This window comes from Mustela putorius, unplaced genomic scaffold (genome assembly GCF_011764305.1).
Source record: "Mustela putorius furo isolate JIRA1106 unplaced genomic scaffold, ASM1176430v1.1 tig00001680_pilon_pilon_pilon, whole genome shotgun sequence".
In the NCBI taxonomy this organism is placed as follows: domain Eukaryota; kingdom Metazoa; phylum Chordata; class Mammalia; order Carnivora; family Mustelidae; genus Mustela; species Mustela putorius.
The window spans coordinates 1513183-1537914 of record NW_025421840.1 but is presented as its reverse complement, the minus strand read 5'-3'; the positions used below and the strand labels follow the sequence as shown (position 1 = coordinate 1537914).

The following is a 24732-nucleotide window of genomic DNA, read 5'->3' as shown; positions in this document are numbered from 1 at the left end:
GTGACACCCCCCACCCCCGGCCCCGACCTGCCCCCGCGTCCGGCTCATCCGCCTCCCTCTGCCCCGAGATGCCATCCCCAGCCCGGCGGCCGCCCCAGCCCACAGCCCCCATGCGCCGGACCAGCCTGGCTTCCGCGGGCCAGTCCTCTGCGAGGGACACCCCCGACGTGGGCCCAGAGTCACCTGAATCAGCAGTTTGCGGTCCTCCTCGATGTTTTTGTGTGTGGTTTCTTGTTCCTGCTTCTGCTCGGTCTTCATGGGCACGTTGATGTTCACCCTTAACTTCTTACTGTCAAGAAACAAAGGAAACAGAGGCTCTGGTCTCCAAGGACAGCGCTGGCCGCATCCTGTCGTGTATCCGCAAGGAGCCCCGGCTCCCCGGGGCCGAGGGCAGGGCGGGCAGCCTCGCACTCCGCCGGGGCCGCGACACCTGCGTTCTGGGAGACTGAGTGACGTCCCCGGCTCTCCCAAACTGTGTCAAACGAAATAAAATCAAGACACTTGGACACAGAGGTCCGAGCTTTCTCGGGGAGCCGTTGGAGGAGCGCCTGCCTGATGCAGAAACCACCAAAACCTGAGGCGGAGTCAAGTGGAGGAACCCTTGGATCCTCAGATGGAACCCCAGCTGGGTGCCAGGGCCGCCCCCCACCCCGGTCCCCCACCCGCCACGACCTGCAGCCACGGCACAGATGTGCGGGAGGGAAGGTCCGGGACCACCCGCTTCTTGATTTCCCTTACTTTTTATAACCGAGGTACAACTTTATTAAGGTGTCTGGCTTCAGCTCCACCTCGTCGACGTTGGCATTTTCGTCTTCCAGGACCTGTAAGAGACGACGGTTACCACACGGTCGCAGGAGGAGGCTCCGTCCCGGCTTCAGAGAGGAAATGCAGAAAAACGTACCAGTAGTTTCGACTTCAATAAAATCTGCAGCACCTGTGCCAAAATGTCCTGCAATTAAAGAGAAAAAGAGAAGTTAAAGAAAAAAAACCCCGCATTTCTCCTTGCAATAAAAACGATGCGCGATCCCGTCGTCGTCCTCCTCATCCTCAGAAGCCCAGCGGGGCGCGAACGGAGGAACACACCCACGGGCAGCCCAGAGGGAAGCTGAAGGCGTCCCCGGAATTCACGACTGAATTCCCCAGCCTGCACTCCCAAGTGAAGCCAACCCCTTTCTGGCCGGGAGCAGCTGGTGGTACACACCGATGATCCGTTCTAGATCAAAAACCATGCGGACGTCCTCACTCAAACCTACGGGACCCTCTTCAGCCCTCAGCTGCCTGACAGCTCGTCTCGGACAAAGATGACGCAGAAGCGACGATCGACGGCCGCAGCAGGCCAGGAGCCAGCACTCTGCTCCCGGACACGACGGGGCCCAGGCGCAGCTCACCCCGCTGTCCCCTTCCTTCGGCAAACACCAAGCACCGTGTGGTGCCCCTGGCCGTTCCCTCGCCTGGCAACATGAGTCGTGGGTCACGCCTCGGCTCCCCTTCGGTTCGGGGATGCCATGACCCTAGACGGTACCACCTGCCCGATGTCTAGTCCCCTGGATGCATGTCCCCAACCCCCACCCTGATGGACAGAGCAGGCCTGCTCTTGCCTTTAGGGAAACCCATACTTTTCCGAGGTCACAATCCTAAAGCCACAAAGGTGAGAAGCCTCTGGTCCAGTGACGAGGCTAGACCCGCAGAGCAGGGCTGGGACGCTGCTGGACGCGTTGAGAGGGACGCTGGCAGAGGTTTCACTCATGGGCCAGATCTGATGGGGGAATGCGTGCGGAGCAGGGAGGGAGCCCTGACCCCACACGGAGCACTGCTCCTGCCTGCGGACCAGCTGAGACGGGCGCGGAGCTTTGGTTAGAAAGCCAAGCAGAGAAAACCCATGGACCTGTCAGTGCGGCAGGGGTGGGGGTGGGGGGCTGGGGACAATGGCCACGTCATCCCCACAGCCTGAGCCTCTATCCCGACACCGGTCCTTCTGATGTGAGGAGGAATGAGAAAGACTCTTACACACAAAGGGACAGACAAATCCATTTTGTTATTAAATTTGCAAATGTATTCTGGATGAACTTGAAGCATGCTGAAAAAAATCAATGACTCCCTCAAAAAAATAAAATCTTTAAAAAAAAAAATGATTTTCCTGACATTCAGTGAGGCCAAGATTACCCTGACAGCAAAACCAGGCAAAAACGCCCCAAGAAAACAACAGACCAATATCCTTATGAATGTAGATGTAAAAATCCGCAAGAAGGGACTCCTGGGTGGCTCAGTTGGTTAAGCAGCTGCCTTCAGCTCGGGTCATGATCCCAGCCTCCTGGGATCGAGTCCCACATCGGGCTCCTTGCTCGGCAGGGAGCCTGCTTCTCCCTCTGCCTCTGCCTGCCATTCTGTCTGCCTGTGCTTGCTCTCTCTCCCTCTCTCTCTGACAAATAAATAAATAAAATCTTTAAAAAACAAATTAAAAAAAATAATAAAAATCCCCAAGAAAATACCAGCAAACCAAGCCCAGCAGCACAGAGACAAGTATGATAGACGCTGCTCAGGTGGGGCTGACCAGCACCGCATGCAAGGTAGCAATGTGAGAAAAGCAATCGCTGTTACCTCCTGCGTTAACAGACAAAAAGTACACTTTTATCCCCCTAGAGCAGAATCAATTTAACAAAATTCAACACTCTTTCAGGATGAAAACACTAAAAAACAAAACAAAAAAACAAAAAAATAAGAAGGGAACTCCTTGAATAAAGGGAATCTAAGAAAAACCGACAGCTGACGTCATACTTATTAGTAATAAGCTGACAGCTTTCCCCCAAGATCAGGAACAAGACAAGGATCTTGCTCATACCACCTCGATTCAACGCTGTATAGGAAATTCTAGCCAAAGCAATCAGGCAAGAAAAAAAAAAAGGCATCCAAATAGGAAAAGGAGGTAAAACTGGCTGTACTTGCAGATGACAGGACAGTGTATTTAAAAACCAGTAACGAATCTTCAAAAAAAGTTAAAAAGTGAGTTTAGCCATACCTAGCAAAGTCCAAACAATTCCATTTCCGATAGCACCAAACGCAGTACTTAGAAATAAATGCAACCAAAGCACAAGACTTGTATATGGAAACTACGAAACACAACTGAGAGAAACGAAAGACAACCCACGTGAATGGAAAGTCGCTCACAGTCAGGAGTTCGAACAGTTGCTACTGGTAAGACAGAGATTACCAGCCCCCCTGCACCCACTGGCAGTCTGCAGATTCGATGCAGCCTCGAACAATGGATAAGCAAGTTCTGAAATTCATTTGGGAATGTAAGAGACCCAGAATAGCCAACACCATTTTGAGAAAGAACAAAGCTGGAGGTCTCGGTTTCACAACTTTACTACAAAATAACAACCACGACGATGTGGTATTGACATGAAGACAGACATACAGATTACCGGAGAAGGATGGAGAATCCAGAAATAAATACATCTATGTACAGCCAATTTTCGGCAATTTACGGCAGAACCAATCAACAGGGAAAGGAATCTCTGACCTTTAATCAGGCAGTGGTCTCTTAGGACAACACAAGCATAGGCAACAAAAGAAAAAGAGGCTCTATGTACCAAATATATGAAGAATTCTTACAACTTGACAGAGACAACCCAAATAAACAATGCGCATGGGCAGAGGATTCGAGTAGACATTCGAGTAAAGAATGTGTAGAAATGGTCACCAAGAACCTGAGCACGCAGTGTCATCAGCTGTGAGGGAAATGCAAATCAGAGCTACAATGAAGGACTGTTTCATATCCACCAGGATGGCTGTAATTTAAAAAAAAAAAAAAAAAAGGAAAATGACAAATCTTGGCAGGGACGTGGAGAAACTGGACCCTCCCACGTGGCCGGTGAGCCCCTGAATGTGTGCAGCTGTCGTGGGGCCATCTGGCTGTTCCTCGGTGAGGTAAAACCACCACGACCCGGACATTCCACACCTAGGTAGGTACCAAGACAACTGAAAATGCACCCATACAACGGCATGTATACGAATGTTCACAGCAGCACTAGTCCTAGTAATCAAAACGTGAACAACCTGAACATCCACGAACCGATGAACGGACAAGCACCCTGTGGTCCATCCATACGCTGGAATGTATTTCAGCCAAAAAAGAGAGCAGAAGAGATCTACACACTATCACATGGAGAAGCCTTGGAAACGCGGACAGAAAAGGCACACACTGTGACACCAATAACACGAAAGGCCCAGAGCAGGCAAATGCAGGGACAGAAAGTGAGTTCACGGTGGTCAGGGGCTGAGGCGAGGAGCAGAGGGTAGTTACTGCTACGGGCTAGCGGGTTTCTTTTGGGGATGAAGGAGATGTTCTGGAACTGGACAGGGTGGTGGCCGTATGATCTTGTGAAAACCCACCAAACTGCCTACTTATAAATGGTGACTTTTATGTATGTGAAGTCTCAAAGACTATCATAATTAGTGACGTTTGGGCTTCGTAAGAAAAGCCTAGCTGGACAGGGGGTTAAGAAGGAGTTAAACGGGAGAAAGCATGCTGTACTCGTGTGTGTGTGTGTGTGTGTGTGCGTGCGCGTGCGCGCGCGCACGCGTGCGCACATGTCACATGTATGTCACACTGAGTTTAAAAATGAAGTTGTTTTTTAAAGGCATCGTCTACAGTCCTAAGGCAAGCTGCTGTTTCCAATCAAAGCCCCCCCACCTCCTCTCCGACACCCTCCCGGCCACGCTCACGAGACTAGGGAGGCGGCGAGCTGACACCCGAGGGGCCGGGAAGCGCTACGATACCATTTTGATCTGGGTGCTGTCGGTCAGCTGCTGCACAGCGTACGCGTCTTCCGTGTTGTACTGAAGCAGGATGGCCATCTGGAAGGTGGATGCCTTTGAGGCCCCACATATAAAAGAAAGAGAAGCAAAATTTAAATGCATGGAAAAACCTCCAAAAAGGCAGAGCTTCAGTCTGAAGAACTTATTTATGAAACAAATTCTTCTGATAGATGCAAAAAATCAAGCGGGCCTATGTAAGAGAGGGTACAGGGCGTCACACTCTGCTGTCACACAACCTCCTCCTCAAAGATGTCATTTCCCACCTGCCCAACGTGGAAACAATTTCGGACTTTCTTCTAGGACGTTGTGTGTACATAAATACACGCTTTTATGCGTCCACACTCACTGAAATTTTGGCTCCGCCACACATACGCTGGGATCCTGGGGAAGTCACTTAAATTACGGGGCCTCAGTTCTCTGTCAAACTGAAAAGTAGTTAACACGGTTCTCGGTAGTCTGTACTCAGTACTGCGGCAAACTCCGAGGGTTACTGTTAACACGACACTCTTGCCAAAGGAAGAGGGCGATGACCATGATTAAGCAGACGGAACTCCGGCTTCTGAAGCTATGCAGTTAGCCCGTGTTGGGCGGGAGCTCGGCCAAATGCTTATTAAACACATTCTTTCACTCCATTTTCACATCACTTCTGATGCGTAAGCGTCAGCACCCCCATTTTATGGAGAAGGAAACTGAGGCATCAGTCAGCCCCCTGTCCGTCTACGAGAGAGCACCAGGATTCAGCTCATCTGACCCTCAGATGCGGGCCGTGTGCCCGCCACAGGACTCTGCCCGCTTAACTCAAGACTCTGGGGCACCAAGCGCGGATTCTGACTTCTACGATGTGTCTTATCCGCATTCAGACTTGAAGAAAACATGCTCCACAACAGAAAGGTGATCTTACCTGCAGAGTGTATCTATTTTTGAAGCAGTTGGTCACCAGTTCTCCTTTAGACAGTTGGTACAACCAAGTCAGCTTTCTGCCGCTGTGGCGGCTCGCGTAAAAAGCTGTGAACCGCTGGTAACTGCGCTCCAGCTGGACAAAAGGACAGACAGCGCTGTGTGGAGTGTCTACCTCACCACAGCCGCCAGTCGGCATTTCTCAATACATACACTGTCCCACGTTTACAGGACAAAATGCTTAGGGCATGAAAGTAAAATGCAGAGGTCGGTGTTAGACTCATGCAGGCCTCCGAGGGGCCTACTGAGAACCGTTTCTAACCGACTGGCATGTGGGTTCCCGTCGGAGGGCGCAGCACGGCACGGAGCAAGGCCCTGTGGCCTCTGAGCCCGCGCACAGGCAGTACCCAACCCCCGTCCCCCACCAGCCCGCGGGAAGGCCTCCAGGCTCATGGCCAAGACCGTCCTTCTCATTTCTGCTCAGCCCCGACAGAACAGCAGGCAAAGCCACACTCACCTCGGACGGCAAGGCGAAGGTGCACGACTGCTGGAAGGGCCACGACCCGGAGCTCAGCACCTGGATACTGAAATCCACTGAGGCGGGGACAAAACACAGGACACAGTTAGTGCCATGAACCAAACGAGGCTACCGCTCAAATGCGGCCTCGTGTTAACAGAAACGCACTTTCGTGTAAAATGAGGAACTGACCGCAGGCCAGGTCAATTATTTCACTCAATTAAAATGAGTAAAAGAGGAAAGAGCCAGAAACTCTCTCTCTCTAGAGAGGGGCACGGCTCATTCACTCTCGCTCTGACGCTGGTGCGGCCAGCCTGCTCCGCTCCGGCTTTCTGCCGGGCCTGGGGGCCCCTCGAGCGCCCCTGAGCTCGCGCAGCACGGCCGGCCCCACAGCCAGCACACACCGTACGGGACAGGAGAGGGAACCCGTCACCACGAAGAGCAGACGAGGCCGCTGGCTTCCTGCCAAGCCTAACAACGGAAGGTTCTTCAGTTCTGGGGAAAAGGGAAGTTCCCGCTTCTCATTTACGAAGACAACGTCAGCATGTGAGGACGTCGGTGTTACCGGCCTGCGACCACCCCCACGACCACCCCCGCGGGTGCCGGCCCGTCCCCAGCTCCACGCCAGCCCGGAGCCGGGAGATGGCGGCTCCTTCTGAGGCTGTCATCGATACAGCTGAGTCAGTTTCTCGTACTTTCAAAAAATAAATTCTAGAATGGACCCAAACGAAGGGCAAAGAAATGTATTAACTCTGAAGCTGTGCGTGGAGCCCTGAGCCGGGCGGCACCCGGGGTGGGACAGGTGTGTCAGCAAGCAGGAGAAGACGGGGCTCGGCACCCCCGGCTCCCACCTGGCTGGGGTCCCCCGGGGAAGGCTGGCTCGCTCTGTGCCTGTCACACAGGCTAATGTCATGAGGAGGCAGGACCACCCCAGCGCGTCTGGGAGGCGCTTCCCGCTTGTCCGTCCCAGAACTTCTGCTAACGCGACGAGCAGGCTTCCTGGAGATGTGTCACGTCTGTCCTTCGCCACAACGCCCTGCCCGGCTCTGCAACGACCGCCCGAGAGCAGCGCATGCGCGGTACTCACAGTCCAGCGGCTCCGAGTTCGTCAGGTGCTTTTTGAACTGCTCGTTCAAATCCTTGCTCACGCCGATGTCCTGAAACATCCGCTGAAGTTTAGAGGTGTACTCAAAACCGCACGCTTGCTGAAACGAAGCCACACGACCGTCTTATTAGTTCCTCCAGAAACACAGTGTAGACACGGGAGGCGCATGGAAACCCCGCACTGCACGGAAGCCACGACGACAGCACGCGTCACCGCAGCATGTGCAGGGACCCGGTGAGCCCCGGTCCTGGCCGCTCGGCCGCAAGCAGCCCGGTGGGTCTTCGTTCCCGCGGGAACTTGCCGTGGAGCAACCAAGAGCCAGGACACGCAACAGAATACAGGATGGCGCCCTCGGTCTATGGCGCTTACTGACCGCGGGGGGCGCAACTGTGTCCCCCGCCTCCTCTGCAGAACGCTCACCCCCGCGCGGTGGTACGGGGTGGGGGGAGGGGGTTCTGGGGAAATGCCCGTTTAGAGGAAGTCATGAGGACAGGCCCCTCCTGATGGGCGGAGCGCCCTTGTGAGGGGAGACCAGGGTCTGCTCCCTCCTCGCCACGGAGGACACAGCAGGCAGGTGGCCGTCGCCAGACTGGGAAGACTCGTCCCCAGAAAGGGCATCAGCCTGAACCTCGATCCGGACTGCCCGCCTCCGGCGCTGTGAGAACACGGCTCTGCTGTCTAGGCCCCCGGCCGTGGGGCGTGTGACGGCGGGTCCGAGTGGGGTCAGCCAGCCACGACACCACGCTTTCCGCTCCCAGTGACGTATGTGTACAGCACCGACAGCGAGCGAGGAGCCCAGCACAGGCTCGGCGCAGAGGGGGCTGCGGAATGAGCCAAGGGCCCCACAGTCCTGCAGACACAGCCGCAGACACTGAACGAACACCAGAGTGAAACACAGCACCCGCCAGCCCAAAGCCCAGCAGAGCAAGTGTGGGCTAAGCCTGCTGAGCGGTTCCGGCGCGTGGAGACAGAGCAGGGGCCAGAGGCGTGGAGCTAGGAGATGCTCCGGAGGCAAGCGGGCCTCCCCGGCCTGATGGCACAGCGCGGCCCCTGAACGTGGCGTGGATGGGCCTGACCGGTGACAGCCCTCCCGTCGCGGGGCAGCAGGGCCACACTGGACAAACTTGTTCTCTACGGACCACGCCGCCACCCAGGGACAACCTGAAACAACCCAGATCCCGCACGGTGACTTGGACTTTTTCAGGACGTGACTCCACGTACCTTTAATTTAGAGATCATGCTCGCTTCGGCGTCATCGCTGGCGCTGTTCTGATGCACAAGCCTTTTGGCCAGCATCTTCGCGTAGAACTTCTGGAACACGTCTTTATCCTCTATGTACTTGAAGACCACCATCTAGCAAAGCCACCGAGAGAGCACACTCAGAGCACTTGCAACCCGCTGTCGCGGGCACACGCCGGCGGCTGCCTGGGCTGCTTCATCAGGCTGGCCCGATGCCAACGTGTGCACAGCGGCCGAAAATACCACCACAGCCTTGAGATACTTTCGTCAACCCCTTAAGTCACAAGAAGTTGATCTAGACTTACTACTAATGAGAAAAGTACAAATGCTAAAATTAAGGACTCAATTTAGGGAGTAAAACCACAGATTCAAAAAAAAAATAAATGATCCAATTAACTGTCTCATTTCAGAAGCCCTCCACAAATAACCTGGAAACCCGCAGGTAAACGGCTGCTGGAGCCTGGGGTGGGTAGTGAGAGGCGCCTTACCACTTGGTTGAGCGTGTCTTCTAGCTCTGCTTCTTCTGGGTTCTTGGAACTGAAATTTAAAGAAATAAAAAAAGGCAGACGTTGTCAAACAAATCAGCGAACACTGAATCAGCAAGCACCCCTGAGCCAAACCAACAGAACGGACTGTGGCTCCCAACACCCGAACCATAGTTTTCTTCAGATCAGGGCTCGGAGCGGCAGGGAAGCTTCCCTCACCTATGGCGATTGGCCATCCTACACTGAAACTACCACGGAAGAGTACATTCATGAAAAAACCGTTCAGGATTTCCAAGATGAAATTCAACAGGAGATACTTATTAGGGTTCCCCCAAACAGTCACATTTTCCTTTCATATGATCTATTTAAATACAAAATTAATGAACTTCACTTTGGCAAAATGCTTTTCTACAATATGCTTTAATTCAACTCTGAAAAGAAACAAAGAGGCAGAGAGAGTTCCTGAATGGCCGAATCATTTACGGCAACGAAAGGGTTTAAACCACTAATGTGCTGCCTTCCTCTGTGGTCCTCTTTAACAACAGATTCTTTCTCTTCTAAGAACAAGCATGACCTGAGAAGTGACTGCAGGGTAAACATTTTTAAGGTTTTACGAGTCCCTCACAGACAAGATCCCCACACATCTGTATAAAATGATCCAGCCGCCAAACAAGCGCTGGAAAGGTGCTTTGCGCTCAGGAGCAGCTGACTCAGGAAGTCTGGTCCTGTTCTGCGTGTGGGCGGCCCAGGGCGGTTTCTCTCCCAGGAAGACTTTTACTTCTTAGCTCCGTGCCCCAGCGCGGCTCCCCGAGGCCAGCCCGCCATTCTGCCTGTCTGAGCGGCCTTCCTGAAGGGACCACGGAGAGACTCGGTGAGGGGCCCTTGTGAAAAGGCAATGGATAAAAAGGGTAAGACGCATTCTGCCACACAAACTGAAAGTCTGCTAAAGCACGCAATTACAATATTGAAAATTTTCACATCCCCTAGTCTAGAAAAAAAGAAAAAGAAATCAGGCCAGAAGAGACATTCCACTTTGGAGTCTTTTTACTCCAGGAAGGAACAGCTGAAGGGATGTGACGAGAACAGCTCCTCCACACACGGACCAGCCTTGCACCAAACAGAAAACAACCCTCGCTCCTCTACACACGGACCAGCTTTGCACCAAACAGAAAACAACCCTCGCTCCTCTACACACGGACCAGCTTTGCACCAAACAGAAAACAACCCTCGCTCCTCCACACACGGACCAGCTTTGCACCAAACAGAAAACAACCCTCGCTCCTCTACACACGGACCAGCTTTGCACCAAACAAAAAACAACCCTCGCATACTCCATTCTCCCTGGTCTTGGGAAATGGCTTTCTGGCAAAGTCAGAGACAGCCAGTGACCTTACCAAACATTTTCCCATGTCAGGAAGACCACATCCAGTTCTGTCAATACAGTAAGTAACACTAAATTTGCTACCGCAGAGCCATCCCCACAGAATTCTTTAGTTCCCTAAACAATTTACTCTGCTAACATTCGACTCATGAGTTCCCCAACTCCGTTCTAGGTAAGAATTGTCTGCAGTGTTTTTCTTGGTTTGTGTAGGTATTCTTAGTTTTTTTTTGCAGTGGGGTTGTGCGAGCCTTCGAGACCTGTTCATTCAACTCAAAACCCGGACAACACGGGTGCCTGGGAAATGACTGCGTTTGCTGCTGGAGCTCTGGAAAAGTGCAACAAACCTTGAGCGTTTCTGAACCGAGAGAAGCTGTTCAAGTGCAAGAGAAGCTGAGAAAACCCAACACACACACCAAGCCTGGAACGCTAGAAGCACAGGCAGAGGAGAGAGGGCGCCACAGGAGATCACGAGGCTGCGGGCTCTCAGGACCCGCATGCCGAGGAAGAGCAGGTGAGAAACACGACGGTTAACATGGCATGTGCGTGCCTGGCTGGCTCAGTCAGTGTGGCGTGGGACTCGATCTCGGGGCATGAGCTCCCACGCTGGGTGTACAGATGACTTAGAAATAAGCTTTGGGGCGCCTGGGTGGCTCAGGGGGTTAAAGCCTCTGCTTTCGGCTCAGGTTGGGATCGAGTCCCGCATCGGGCTCTCTGGTCGGCGGGGAGCCTGCTTCCTCCTCTCTCTCTGCCTACTTGTGATTTCTGTCTGTCAAATAAATAAAAAAAAAAAAGAAAAAAGAAAAAAGAAAGAAGCTTTAAAGAAATATACGAAGGATACGAAACAGCAGTGAAACAAGCTCATCGACAAGTGAAGACAAGTGTTAGGGGGGCCCATGATACCATGAGAGCCGCAGCCCACGGGGGGTCGTGTTTCGGGCAAGAGCCTGGGGAACTCCCGCAGCGGATCTTCCCCGGACACACGACCGAGCCAGGCCCGCAGGACAGCACCAGGAGAACGAGACAGACGCTAACTTCCTGCCTCCCTTCCAGCTCTGCAAGTACAGCCTGACCAACCCCTGGAACTTTATTTACCTAAAGAGGTCACAGTGCCTGCCATTCTCAAAATGCCACCAGCAGCATTAACAAATGAACGAACAAACGGGCCTAGAATCACAACATGACGCACCTTTTAGGGAGCCAGAGAAGTTCCCAGGTTTACAGTATTTTCTCAAAAGGCACAAAGACTGCAACTTAGTGTATGTGAACGGTTACAAGGTTCCATTCCTCATAGAGAGCTGAGGCTTTAAACAGGTTTACTATGGGAAAACACAGAGTCACGAGTACCTTTTCTTCAATAGGGAGTCGCAGTACCGAGCCAGCAGCTCGGGGGATTTACTGGACGACTGGGCCATTTTGGTAACCGCGTTGTTGTTAATGAAGCGCCCACAGGCCTGCGGGGCACAGAGAACACAGTCAGAGGCGCGCGGGCCCGGCCACCCCCACCCGGCCGCTGCGGCGCCCACTCACCTTGTCGAGCGCGGCCACAAAGCCAGCGTCGTTGTTGAAGGCCGACATTACCAAGGCGTTGTATTTTTTATGAACATCCAACACTGTCTGTACATACATTTTGGGGTCCTTGGTAGGGGAAAAACAAACAAAAGTTGGTTACTGGGGATTAAATGGTATATTAATATGTTACTATAAAATATTCCCGAAGGTCAAGAAGTTTCTTCAAAGATGTTAAATAAGATCAAGAAATAACCGTGGGGGGAAAAAAAAAAGAAAGAAATAACCTTGGTTCCACCATGAAAATATGCAGGACATTTCACTTATAGACATACTAAAATAGATTCTCCATGCTTAGAATTAAATACTGCTTTCCAACTTGTATATAAAAACAATGATTCTTCAAATTATGTGAACATTCAAAAGATCATAGGAAACACAATTTTTCCAAGTGAGAGCTTGCTTAGCTCATTTTTGCTGTTGTTAAGAATTCAAATTCTGGGGGCGCCTGGGTGGCTCAGTGAGTTAAGGTCTTTGCCTTTGGCTTGGGTAATGATCTCGGGTCCTGGGATTGAGCCCTGCATCGGGCTCTCTGCTCAGAGAGGAGCCTGCTTACTACCCCCTCTCTCTGCCTGCCTCTCTGCCTACTTGTGATCTGTCAAATAAATAAATAAATAAATAAATAAATCTAAATGGGAAAAAAAAAAAAAGAATTAAAATTCTGGACTTTTCTGGGAAAACTAATCAGTGAGTAAGATCCGTAATCAGCTGGGTATCTTGCGCTTAGGTGGGTGGTTCAGTCAGTGAAGTGTTTGCCTTCGGCTCAGGTCAGTCTCAGGGTCCTGGGATCAAGCCCTATGTCGGGCCCTATGTCGGGCTCTCTGTTCAGCGGGGAATCGCTTCTTCCTCTTCCTCTGCCCCTCCCCTCTAGATTGTGTGCTCTCTCTCTCTCTCTCAAATAAATAAAATCTTAAAAAAGGAAAAAAAAAAAAAAGGAAAAGTGTAAGACTAAGGTCTGAGGAAGTGCGGGCAGGGCCCTGAGTGGGTCAGGTAAGGCGTAGGGTCCGACTCACACACCTGACTGTGCTGCAAGACTGGATGAGACCGGCCAGGGCCTGGGAGACAGGCAGAGCACTAAGGAAAGGGGAAGGCAATGAAAGATCAGCCACAGGAGAGACCCTGATTAAGGACACACAAGACTGGAGTCGGCTGACGCTGGGGACTCACTGTGTGTCCCGTGCCAAGCCCCACACAAAGACTGTCGCAAGCACACTATGAGGTTGCTGCTGTCTGGATCCTCCCTTGACAGGTGGAGAAACTAAGTCAGTTAAGCATCTGGCCAAGGGTGTCAGGAGACGGCAGTCAGGCTTGACCCCAGGCCGCCTCACTCCTGAGCCAGCATCTCCTCCGCAGCTCTGAGAAGCGGAAAGGCCTAGAGGACAGGACGTCCACAGCGGTGGTGATGTGGCCAGATGTCACCCGCCACGGGGATGCCAGTGGCTGGGCCCTTTATGAGCAGGATGCCTGAGTGCGGGGGGCTCACGTGGCTGCCGTGTCTGCAAATTCCTGACAGATACGAGTCTTTGGGGTTCGGGAATAAGAAACCAGAATTCCCCAAGTTCTAATTATTCTGCATCTTGTAATACTGTTTTTAAATAATGAGTAAGCACTGAGAACGAATGGTTTTCCTGTGACAGGTTAATACCAAGAGTTTCAGAGGTTTTCTGTTAAAAAATAAAATAAAAATGCAAAGTTTATTATTATTATGAGCACACTGCAGAAGATTTTAATTTCAACAGTATGTAAAGTGGTCTCTACTGGATACAGACATTTAATAAGAGAAAATGTTAAGAGGGAATGCAAAATGATTGCCAAATAGAAATCAGCTAAGATAGTGGAAGCTAATACCACATATATTGAATATCTAAAAATCATCTATCTTAAAATGTTAAAACACACACAGCATTCACCGCCCCATCAGAGAATCTTGTTTCATGACAACTATTCCAGATGTAGAAAAATTTCTCCATTTTGCAATGGTTTTTAAAAATGTTTTAGCATTCTTTTAAAAAAAATTTTATTTATTTGAGAGTGAGAGTGAGAGCAAGTGGTGGGGCGGGGGGAGAAGCAGATTCCCCGCTGAGCAGGAAGCCCAATGCAGGCCTCGATCCCAGGACCCCGAGATGATGACCTGAGTCGAAGGCAGACACTTAACCGACTGAGCCACCCAGGTGCCCCCCTGCACTGACAGTCTTAATTCACGAAAGCACCCAAAAGCATCTTCTAACTGGCACACATCTTATTTCATATAAATTCGTTTCTTTTTTTAACAATGAAAATATTGTGTGCCTGACTTAATTTTGGGTCTGCCACTGAAATTGATAGTGCTATTGTTGCTAATTCAGGTTTTAGATTGCTTTCTGATTTCATGTCAAATTATTTCTCGATATTCACATTTTCTTGTCTTTGCATTTCTTCTCCTAAAAGTATTTACAAAGAACTCTAGCCTGCAGCGAGCATCCAAGCACAGGAAATGCCAGCAAACATCACTGGGTAGTGTCTGAATAAGGTAACATTCAAGGTTAAGGTCAACAGCATTACAAAGGATCACGTGTCAGGATTGCCAGTTTAAGGACTTACTTTGCTTCCGACACATGGTATTTTTGGGAACACCACTCAAAGGATTTACATGAAGTGTCTTATGTGCATAAACACACTAACATGTATTTTATTTGTAAGAAGGAGGCCCTCAGCAGCAGAGAGGACGCACCCACGTTTGCAACCTGGCGTCACCAATGAGGAAGACGAACCCGACAGTACTGCGTTTCTGGAACGTGCGCTCCTCTCGGTTCCAGAGACAACTGTGTGTGTGAGCATCCCCGCCCCTGCCGTCGGTGGGTTCGGTTGAACCAGGAATGTGGACTGTCATGCTTGTAGAATTATGCTTTTCTCTGTTTTCATGATTTCCTGAACAACTTTTCTCAGACTTGGGATGTGGAAAAACACAAATGTCCCAAGAAATGCCAGGAAGGAATTCCCCGCAGAAAGACCAAGCAGAGGCCTCTTCCCCAAGGACATTGCAATCTTTGGATTCTGATTCCAAGAGTCTTTCTACTACAGCAGGAGACCTGGCCGGCAGTCTGGCTGCTGAGAACAGAGGCTCTGAAAGGACCCCAGGAAGGGAAACGTATGGAGCATCAAGCCTCAGAAACCTGAAGTGAGAATCTGAGGTCCTGAGAAACTGCTTAGGAACTTGGCAAGGGCAGACGAAGGTAGGAGCGCGTGGGGAGCAGAGAGAAGCAGGTGTTTCAGAGGGCACCGGACTGCAGGGTTAAAAAAGCAACAGAGAGGTGAGATCAGCTAGAACAAACGCAGGCTTTTCATGAAACGTGTCAATTTTTGGTGCTTAAGGAAATGAACCGAGTAGTCACTGCTTTGATTCCTCACCATCTGCTTATTCAGTAGTACACAAGGGCTTTCTGCTAAGAAACACGACGCCTGTCAGGGCTTGTCCCTGAGGGATGCCACCCACCCCAACATGATTTCACTTGTCTGTAGAATGCCAGTGACGGTCACATTTATTTCCAGCCCAGCCCAGACTCCCCCCCCCCCCCCCCGCTCACGCGGCTTGTCCTGGGCCGTCGTAGGGGATTCCCAGACTGTCCGGCGGAGCCGTGCGGGGCTCCTCCCCGAACCCGCTGGTCTGCCACAGCCCTCTCTTTCCATCTCCCTACGTCCAGGGTTGTACTGTAGAAAATTTCAAAGCTCTGCAACTTTACCAAGAAGGGTAAAATTACTCCATGAAGCCGTCACCCAGGGTCAACAAGGACTGAGCACAGACACTTGTCCCTCACAAAGTCTAAGAACCCAATTCCTCCTCCTCCCCACCCCCAACCCAACCAACCCATGCGGTCTTCCATCTGGCCACCAACACAGACCACGCTCTTTTCACTTTAAATCTATTTTCTACATGGTACGTATTGTTTAAAAGATAAAAATCTGGAGGCGCCTGGGTGGTTCGGTGGGTGGAAGCCGCTGCCTTCGGTTCAGGTCATGATCCCAGGGTCCTGGGATCGAGCCCCGAATCGGGATCTCTGCTTGGCAGGGGGCCTGCTTCCTCCCCTCTCTGCCTGCCTCTCTGCCTGCTTGTGATCTCTGTCAAATAAATAAATAAAATCTTAAAAAAAAAAAATCTGATTGTGTCCATTTCATGTCTGTCACCATCACCCAGCCTTCTCTCGCCTCAGGACTCAGGCACCATGGTTAAGGCGGCTTTCCGGGTCTCCTGGCCCGGCCAGCCGGCGCCGACCCGGTCGGTTCCGGTCCGTGCCTTCCCTTCCTCTCGAGTCACACCCGACTGCCGGGTTCTCAGAACGGGTCGTTTACACCCACCGAGGGGCTCTGCTCTGTCTGGGACCCCCTGCCTCGTTAGCTTCGGCTCTTCTACTGGTCTCAAAGATCTTCTCAGGGAAGCTCCCTGACCTGGGAGGACGGGAGGGCCAGTTCCACGCTGCGACGCTGACTGCACCGGCTGTCCCCCGGCCCGGCCGGGCGCCGGCTCCGAGAAGCCTGCGGGGCCGTGTCCACCACTGCTCAGACGGCAACATCAGAAATACTGATGGTCATGAGTCAGATTATTACCTTTAATGCCACACGTTTCCACTAAAAAAACCCCCTCATTTTAAGGACCGATTTTGAAAAAAGAAAAAATGTACGTAGGAGCCTCACGGGACGTCCCTCTCACCTCACCCTCTCTGCCCTCAATCAGTTCAGCACACGCGGCCGGCGAAGAGGTCTGAGCCGAGCTCATGGGAGCTGGCGTGCAGCACCGGGTCTCTCAGGATGGCCTGTGACCCTAATATTGGAACGCTGCCCAAAGAGGGGCAGGGGCGGCGGTGACAGGCTCGAAGGGCCACCTTCCCACCTCACGAATGTACGCGGGGGCGGATGGGACCGTCCTCGGAAACGTGCCGTCACCCAGAGCGGCCTCAGCACGCTCGGGACCCACGCCTCTCATCCAGCCGAGTCTGTCGCCGCCACGCAGCCCCACAGGACACGCGGGGCCGTGCCAGACACCGTCGGCAACCCGAGAGCATTATTCTTGGAGAAGGAGAAGTGAAGGCTCGAGTCATAAAAACCCACCGTGCAGTTACCTGGGGGCACCGTGATTCTTCCCGGGAGCATCAGCACCCGGTCCTCGGAGCGACATGCTCGCCACACGCAACACAGAGAAGCAGAAGTTCCGGGAGAGGAACAATCACAAACCACCACCGACAGACAGCAGGGGAGGGTCTGGGGGGCCCAGAGGACCCGCGCTGACAACCGCCTGAGGCGAGGCCCCGGCCCAGCCCGGCTCCGCCAGCCGCTCACTCACGAAGTACGATTACTTCTCGTATTAAATGACACGCAAAACCCAACCCAAACCAGACCCCCAAACGCTGGCGACAACAGCACAGAGCGGCCTCCCGCGCCACCCAGGGACGTGACAGTCTCGCATTCTCTTCCTGGTGTTTTCTAGTCCATCATCATCTCACCTCTTCTGACAAGCAGGAATCACCAGCTTCTCCGAGTGTGGTTTAAAGTCGAAAATGCCGCAACGAAAGAACCTACTGGTGAGACCAGCGCCCCGCACTCCATCACCACGACCTCGGCCCGCCTGCTCCTTCAGCTTCCACCGCACGGGTTAATCCTGTAATCGTGGCTCTGAGTCTCTCAGACCATGAATAACGACTCTTGAACCATTACCTCTGGGTCTGATAAACTTCTACAAAGCCCTGGTCGCGCTTCCATCACCAGCCCCGGCTCTGGCTCGCGCCCGCACGTGCCTTCGCTCGGACCGGAGGCTACAGGCCCCGTCTGCGGCCCCTCCATGAGGCCCGGTCAGGACCGAGGCCCCAAGCCGACTGGAGTCAGACACAGAGCGAAGACAGGGCAAAAATATTCAATTCTGAGAGCGGAACTAAGCTGGACTTGCCCGGAAAACCTGGGACTCCTCTACGAGAAGGGATGATGCCGCAGAAAGTAGTTCCTGCATTAGCTCAGCAACAGAAGCGGCTGCGTCCAGGAGGCACGCGGCGGGGAAGGCGGTGAGAGTTCACGGGTGGCCTTGAACTCGTCTGAAGCCACGCACGGGCCACGTCAGGACTTAAAAATACACAGCAAAGATGAAACCAAAATGTAGTTGGGATGTGGGATACTAAGTCAGATCTGGGTGGCGAGAGGCTCCCGTAACTGGGCGGCCTGTGGAAAGAGCACGGCCGTGTCCCAGGCCGTGTCCCAGCGGGGAGAGAAGGGTCCACCCTGGGTGTAAAGGACACAGTGAGCCTTCCCCCAGTCTGCTTATCACTAAACCCAAACGAACACCTGTGTCATTTCTCTTCCGAAGAAAACGGGAATTCTTTTCAGCCCACCGCAAGACAAAACCGATTTGCAAATTCAGCCACAGGCTTTCTGAACCATTTTCCATTATCAGCATTTATCAGTTCTTTGTGTAATTAAATCTTTACGAGAGTGCCTCCTTCTGTCCTAAAGCACCTCCTTGGTCTCGCTCCACCAACATCCACATCACCGTCAGAATGCCCTCTTGCTTTTTTATAAAAAGTTTCATTACACAAGAATTTCAAACCTCATCAAAATAAGAAAGAATGGTAAAATCAGCCCCCACAATCCATCGCTCAGTGGCTCAGTGCTGAGGGACAGCCACGGCTGGGAAAGCCCAGAACGCTCTCACCTTGCTCTCCTCCTGCCTTAGGGGGGAGGTGTATTCCCTCCCTTCTGACCACACAAAGCAGGCTGGATGCCTGATGTAAGGTTCCTTGTCCAGTTTTATCACTGTGTGTATCATTTTCTTCTATCACTAGCACCCACCGAATGGTCGAGTCGGGACCACGTGACCAGAACATTTTACTCCAGAAGAGAAGGGGAATCCAGGCTGACTGAAGGAAACCCAAACCTTGCACCGTGTTCCTCTGTTCACTCTGGTGCAAGTTCATCCAAACAACTGGGTTCCTTTAACTATTTCTAACTCAACTTCTCAATCCCAAAACAGGGCTTTTTCCTAATTCTGATAAGGTCCTAGATTCATCACCCCTTAGTCTTACACTGAAAAACATGCTGCCAGAGCTTCCTGATTTCATCTCTGCCTAGATCATTCTTCATTTCAAGCGCTCCCTTTTATAGGCACCGTCATTCCCAGAGCCAGAGCCCTGGGCTGTTCCTGAAAATGCCTCCTTCCATTTCAAGTAGAAGACGTCTCTCTAAGCTGCAAATAAACCTTCACAACTTTGCTCCCCAGTCCATCTCTGCAGCTCTACGCCCCCACTGTTAGACCAATGGCCCCGCTGGACATCCAAGAACCTACAAGGCCACTCTTGCTGGGTGACACTTCAGCCCTAATCAGACTGATATTACTCAATCAAGCTATGGTTTCAAAGAGGACCCTGCGCTTATCTGTCGCCATTTCTGCCCTAAAGACAGACAGTAATGAAATATTCTCTTCTAATCTGATTTATGTGAAGCCCTCTTTGTAAGGAAGTACTACAGCACACCCGTGCTAAGGAAAAATTCAACATGTAACCCCCTGTATCCTCAAACACTCGTCAGTTAAGTACGCACACGTCTGTATTGACTCTCTTCCTGAGCTTTATTTTGGTATTCTGCTAGAAGCTACCATCAAGGGAAATTATAAAGCCATCCAAGGACTTGGTATCACGTTTACTTGTAAGTGTAAGGTTGACAACTGTCCACGTTACTGGTGTTTTCTCTGGGATGGGCTGCTGCGGACAGCATTCTCAGCTCTGCATGCTAATAAAGTAATTCTCCTGAGTTAGAGCTTATCCTTTATGGTCACGGGGGGTCCAGGAGCGGACTGTACTTCACAGTCCCGACTGCCTTTACCGGTAAGCTCCCCGCACAGACAGCAAAGAACTGGAGGCCCGGGTCTAACCAGGCTAGCAGACTCCACGGCATGGAACATGAGCACGGTCTATCTCAGCTCGGAGCTCGGTTTCCTATCCCGATTCTGCTTCTCTCTCTCTCATATCCCGTTGTCTTTTATGCATTGTGTTAGCAGCCTTGATCCTGCTGGCAACAATGAGGACTACAATTAAAACGTAAGTGGGGTGACTCTCTATTCTGCACAAAGGACTGTGCTAAATTCTGAAGATATGAAGACGGATAAAGCCATTCCTGTAAAAGACATTTTCACAGATATCTAAAATATAAAGTAGTGTGAATGTCACACAGTCCAACATGCTACTATTTCAAAGGGGTGACAAGGAAAGGCTCGTGGAAGAAATGGCATTTGAGCTGGGTTTTTGAAAGATAAATTGGTGTTTTACACACAGGAACAAAAAAGGGACGCAGCAGAGACAAGTAGGAAGGTACAACAAGGCAGAGTCACGGAAAGGTGAGCAGGTGATGGATACGATGCAGAGACAGAGAAATGGGATGGAACCATAAAGGGGAGACTGGCCACGCGGCCGAGGACTCCTCCTCTCCACGGTCATTATGATGGTATCATTATCCAGGGACACTCGGAGCACAAGACACCAGCACTAAAACCATGAGGAGCATGGACTACAGCGAGCTCAGCCGTACTCCCCAGGGATTATAGTCGACGGCAGTGACGGGGACACAGAGGTGACCCTCGAATACAGAAGGGCCCAGGAGAGACTTTTATAAATGCCACAGAGGTACAGGACGGGGGGTGGGGGACGCGGCAGTCACTCAGGGCTCGAAGAGAGAGCGAAGAGTTCTTTTTTAGAAGGGAGGATCTGAGCTGGCCTTCAAAGCGGGGCAGAGCGAGCAGAAAGCAGGCAGGCCCGTGCTGCAGGCCGAGGGAAGAGCCTGAGCGCGAGAAGGGAAGTGATCCGGGGGGAAGACGAAGCTCCCGAGAGTGGGGGTCCATCAGGAGAGGATTCTGATTTAACAGAATGTTGTAGGTTTGATATACTATCACAGAGAAGAAGCTGTATTTCACTTTGCTTAAAACAAGGATGAAGAACGTGGAGGCAGGCGGTCAGAGTGTTCCGTGCTGTTTCTGAGCGAGGGCAGTGCCGGGCCCCGTGAGGGACGACGGGAAGGGAAAGGACAGCGGGAAGAGCACCTGGAGAGCGAAGTCACGGGGCCTGGACGGACTCGGCGGGGCAGCGAAGGGGGCTCGCCCCCCCCACCCTCCCCCGACTCACTCGGGCCACGTCCGTGTGCCCTACCCCTTCCAGGCCAGAAGCCGTGCCTCGGAAGCTTCCTATACAACAAACTGGCCTATTTAAAATGATTTCTCTGGTTCTTTGTTCGGCTCTAAACCAGTTACGAATCCCATCCTTGAGTATCTTCGGTGTACAAGGTTCCCAAAGTCCTACTGGCACCCAGGGCCACGGCAGCTGCTCCCGCGCCGTTACCCAGGACTCGGCACATCAGTGGAGCACGCGTGTCCTCAGTCGCAAGGACCTATAAGATTCTTCCAGAGAATCTTCCAGATGCCCCAGGACCCTGCCCGGTGGGGGGTAAGATGGCCCCACCCGGGTCTGCTTGGCTCTGCGGCCTGCCGGTCTCTGTCCTCCAAGGAGCCCCAGGCGCTCCCGGGCAGGTCCAGGCAGGTCCGGGCAGGTCCGAGCGCCGGCGCATCTGGGAACAGCCTGAGTGCTAAGGGCTCCCTTCCAGCGCCGCTGCACGAGGACTGCGGTTCTCGCTTAGGTCAGAGGACATCCGCCTCGGGCCGGTTATTCAGGAACAGCCTTTCATTTTAAAAGTTTATTTTTAACTATGAAAAAAAAAGCCTTAGGAAAATGCTCAGGTAGGTTTTAAGGGTACCAACACATAAAATATTATTTTGAATCACATTATAAGTTTGAAACCTGTAATAATTTCAGTCTAGGCCAAACCAATCGGTAGCAGATCTAGCTTTCTAAACAATACCTTTTCAAGGTCAGTTAAAGAGAAGTCCAGCTTCTAAGTAAAATCATTTCTCTATCTTTGGACACTTCACCTGTTTTGCTTGATATAAAAAGGATCATAGGACTAGATGAGAAAACTTTTTGGTCCTTAAAGAATCACTTGAACAGTGCTTTCTAGGACATTTAATACGCTCACCGCAAATGATTTTCATATACTATGATCCAACTCAACTGGGCAAAAATGTTCAAACTTTAAAAAAATTGTTTTCTCAGAGTAATTAAGCCCCACTTAAATTATATATAATAATTTTTTTCCTTTTAATTATTAAGGAAAACAGTCTCTTTCCTCTGCTGCTTTTCCTCCAGCATGAGTGAGCTTTGGAAAACCATCATGGCTTGGTTTACAATATATCTTTTCCATTTGCCATGTTTGTGATAAAAATACCTACTAAAATAAGCATATTTTAAGCAGCTGTATTTATTCTTTCCGACAGTAAGGATTTAAGCACCTACTGTGCTTTGGGCTAACAAGTACTGGGTGCACATGCTCTTCCCGAGCTCCTTCAAGATTCATAGGCCCCTGTCACTGGTGAGTAAAGGCAGCGGGTATAACCCAGGCCAGGACAGTGGTTTAAGAACTCACGCATCACTTGGAACACTGCAAATTAGGAGTCAATGAGACTTTAAGTAAGATGGAAATTCAGGAAAAACTCTTGCAGAAAATAGAAATAAGTATCTACTTCCCCCTAAAAACATTTTTCTTCACAACAACTTGGCTAATCAGTTTCATGAGTTCAATATAAAAATGGCTTTTATAGAAGGAATAATTATAATTAATTATATTATTTATGATCAATAATGTATTAAAAAAGAAATGTCTAACTTTTGAAAGTCAAGGCAGATGCCATATAAGTTTATTAAGCTATACAGATTACTCTTCCTGGGGGAAAATCCTGTTTCAGTGTTTAAACCCATGGGAATCACTGGCTTACATTTAAGTAAAAAAAGGATTACTGAAAAGTTCAATTTTCAGTACAATATAACGGCTGATGGTCTATTTGTGCTGCATACTGCTGACAGATGAAGGTTCCACCTATAATTTTACTTAGAAATAATTTTACTTAGAAACTAAACTTGTGCTTTAACTGGCCATGAAAAAGTAAAGGTCAGATTTAAGATTCACCAAGTCAGGTGACTGCACCCAAAAGAAAGAGAAAACAGTAGTACTTGAGAATTACAGTGTGATTTATTTCTCCATCTAGGACCTTACTTTGCTTTGGAAGAGATGGACATTAGAAGTTAATACCCCATCATTCCTATGAAAATCTACGTGCATTCGTCTAGACCATGGACCCCGAGGCCACCTCCTAGCATGGAGATCATACACAGCCGGCCACACAGAAAATCGAGCTCTGCTTCCTGCAGTTGCTACTCCAAGCCATGTCTGATGAAATAATGGACTCACCACTTAGATCATTTCAAGGAAAAGAAGTCATTTACTTGGCTCTGCTGCTCATGTGGCTGAGTTTCGAATTAACTCCTGTGAAAACACCTCACATTACTGAAAAGTCGGCCCTCCCTGAATGATACGTGTGCGCACGCGTGTGTCAGGCTCCTCGAAAAGGAACAGTCAGTGTGGAAAGAAGAAAAGCCATCAAAATGTAAGGATAATTTTTAAATGGCTTTTTAAAAGGAAAACTTCCATCACGTACACACCAGATTTAATAAGCACGTTACATGTATCACTTGCTCACAAAAGTCCTATGAGGTGGTCACTGTCATTTTCTATTCAAAAAAAAAAAAAAAAAACAAACAAACAAAAAAAAACCCAACTGACAGAGCCAGAAAAGCAAGTTAGCGGCAAGGTCACACAGCAGGAGCAGGACTTTGAACCCAGACAGACTGTCAGGGGCCACACTCAACCCGGTCAAGGTCACAACAGTGCCATGGTCCCAACCCAGCGAGTCCCGGCGCTGGACTTCACACTCCAGCTTCACACTTCAGCTCACACCAAAACCTGGAATCTCCCTCTCAATGCCCAAAAAGCCAGGTCCCTTCCATCTTGGAAGTGCAAAATTAATTATTTTATTGACCTGAAGGAAGCAGTTTACATTCACACCATTAGTGATTCATAGCTGTGTCAAAAGGGAAGCAGCAACCCACAGAAAAAAATCTTCCCAAGTTTTAACAAGGAAATGAAGATTTTACAAGATGTATTAAAAAGACAGTGTTGTCAAAAAAAAAGAAAAAGAAAGAAAGATGGTATGGAAAAAAAAATTCAGTACTGTCAAAAATACATTAACATTAAACACAATAAAAATCAGAGCTACAAAGTTTCTGACTCAGACATAAGAGCCAACCATCTTCTAGAAGCCTTTTTAGTTCTCCCAAATACTATCAAAATTAAAGTGTGCAACAGGGACAGATCTGAAGATAATTGACCCATCTTTTAGGAACACGAGGTACTCCTTAGGTTTTCCTACACTAGCAGGAATACTCCCTGTACCCCTGGGGACGTGGGGGTCAGGAGGAGCACTACACACTTCAGCGCCTTCCCAGAGGCGCTGTTCCCAGGAACAGCCCATTGACCTTCAACAGAAGGACAGTCCTCGGATCAGAGTCCCCAACAGGTGCAGCCTGCGGCCTGTGGGTGCCAGAGCCCTGCGTCTGGGAGGCCGCAGCCTGTTCGTTCTTCTCTCTCCTGGTGTAAGACACGTAATGGTGAGAAGAAATGAAGGGGAAAAAATATCAAGAAATGACATCCTTAAAGCCTAAAAGGTGCCAGAGAAAAGTTTATGGAGGAATTTGCTAAAATGGTCTCTGAACCTTCTACTTTAAAAAGCCAAGACAAGGTTCCCTACTAGAGTTCTAGTGAATTCTTACCACTT

The 24732-nt window shown here is 50.5% G+C and overlaps 1 protein-coding gene across 3 annotated transcripts in view; it reads right to left on the bottom strand.

Annotated features, from left to right (window-relative positions):
• Positions 1-24732, bottom strand: part of CUL1 (cullin 1) — a 103136-nt gene that overhangs the window by 1743 nt on the left and 76661 nt on the right. For all 3 annotated transcript variants that reach the window (XM_045087943.1, XM_045087944.1, XM_045087942.1), the window contains exons 10-20: positions 11970-12077; positions 11787-11893; positions 9065-9113; positions 8559-8690; positions 7320-7437; positions 6233-6309; positions 5720-5851; positions 4780-4872; positions 902-949; positions 739-821; positions 184-289 (exon numbers count right to left, since the gene is read on the bottom strand). In XM_045087943.1, coding sequence (XP_044943878.1) covers positions 184-289; positions 739-821; positions 902-949; positions 4780-4872; positions 5720-5851; positions 6233-6309; positions 7320-7437; positions 8559-8690; positions 9065-9113; positions 11787-11893; positions 11970-12077 — 1053 coding nt within the window. The remainder of the gene's footprint in view (positions 1-183; positions 290-738; positions 822-901; positions 950-4779; positions 4873-5719; positions 5852-6232; positions 6310-7319; positions 7438-8558; positions 8691-9064; positions 9114-11786; positions 11894-11969; positions 12078-24732) is intronic.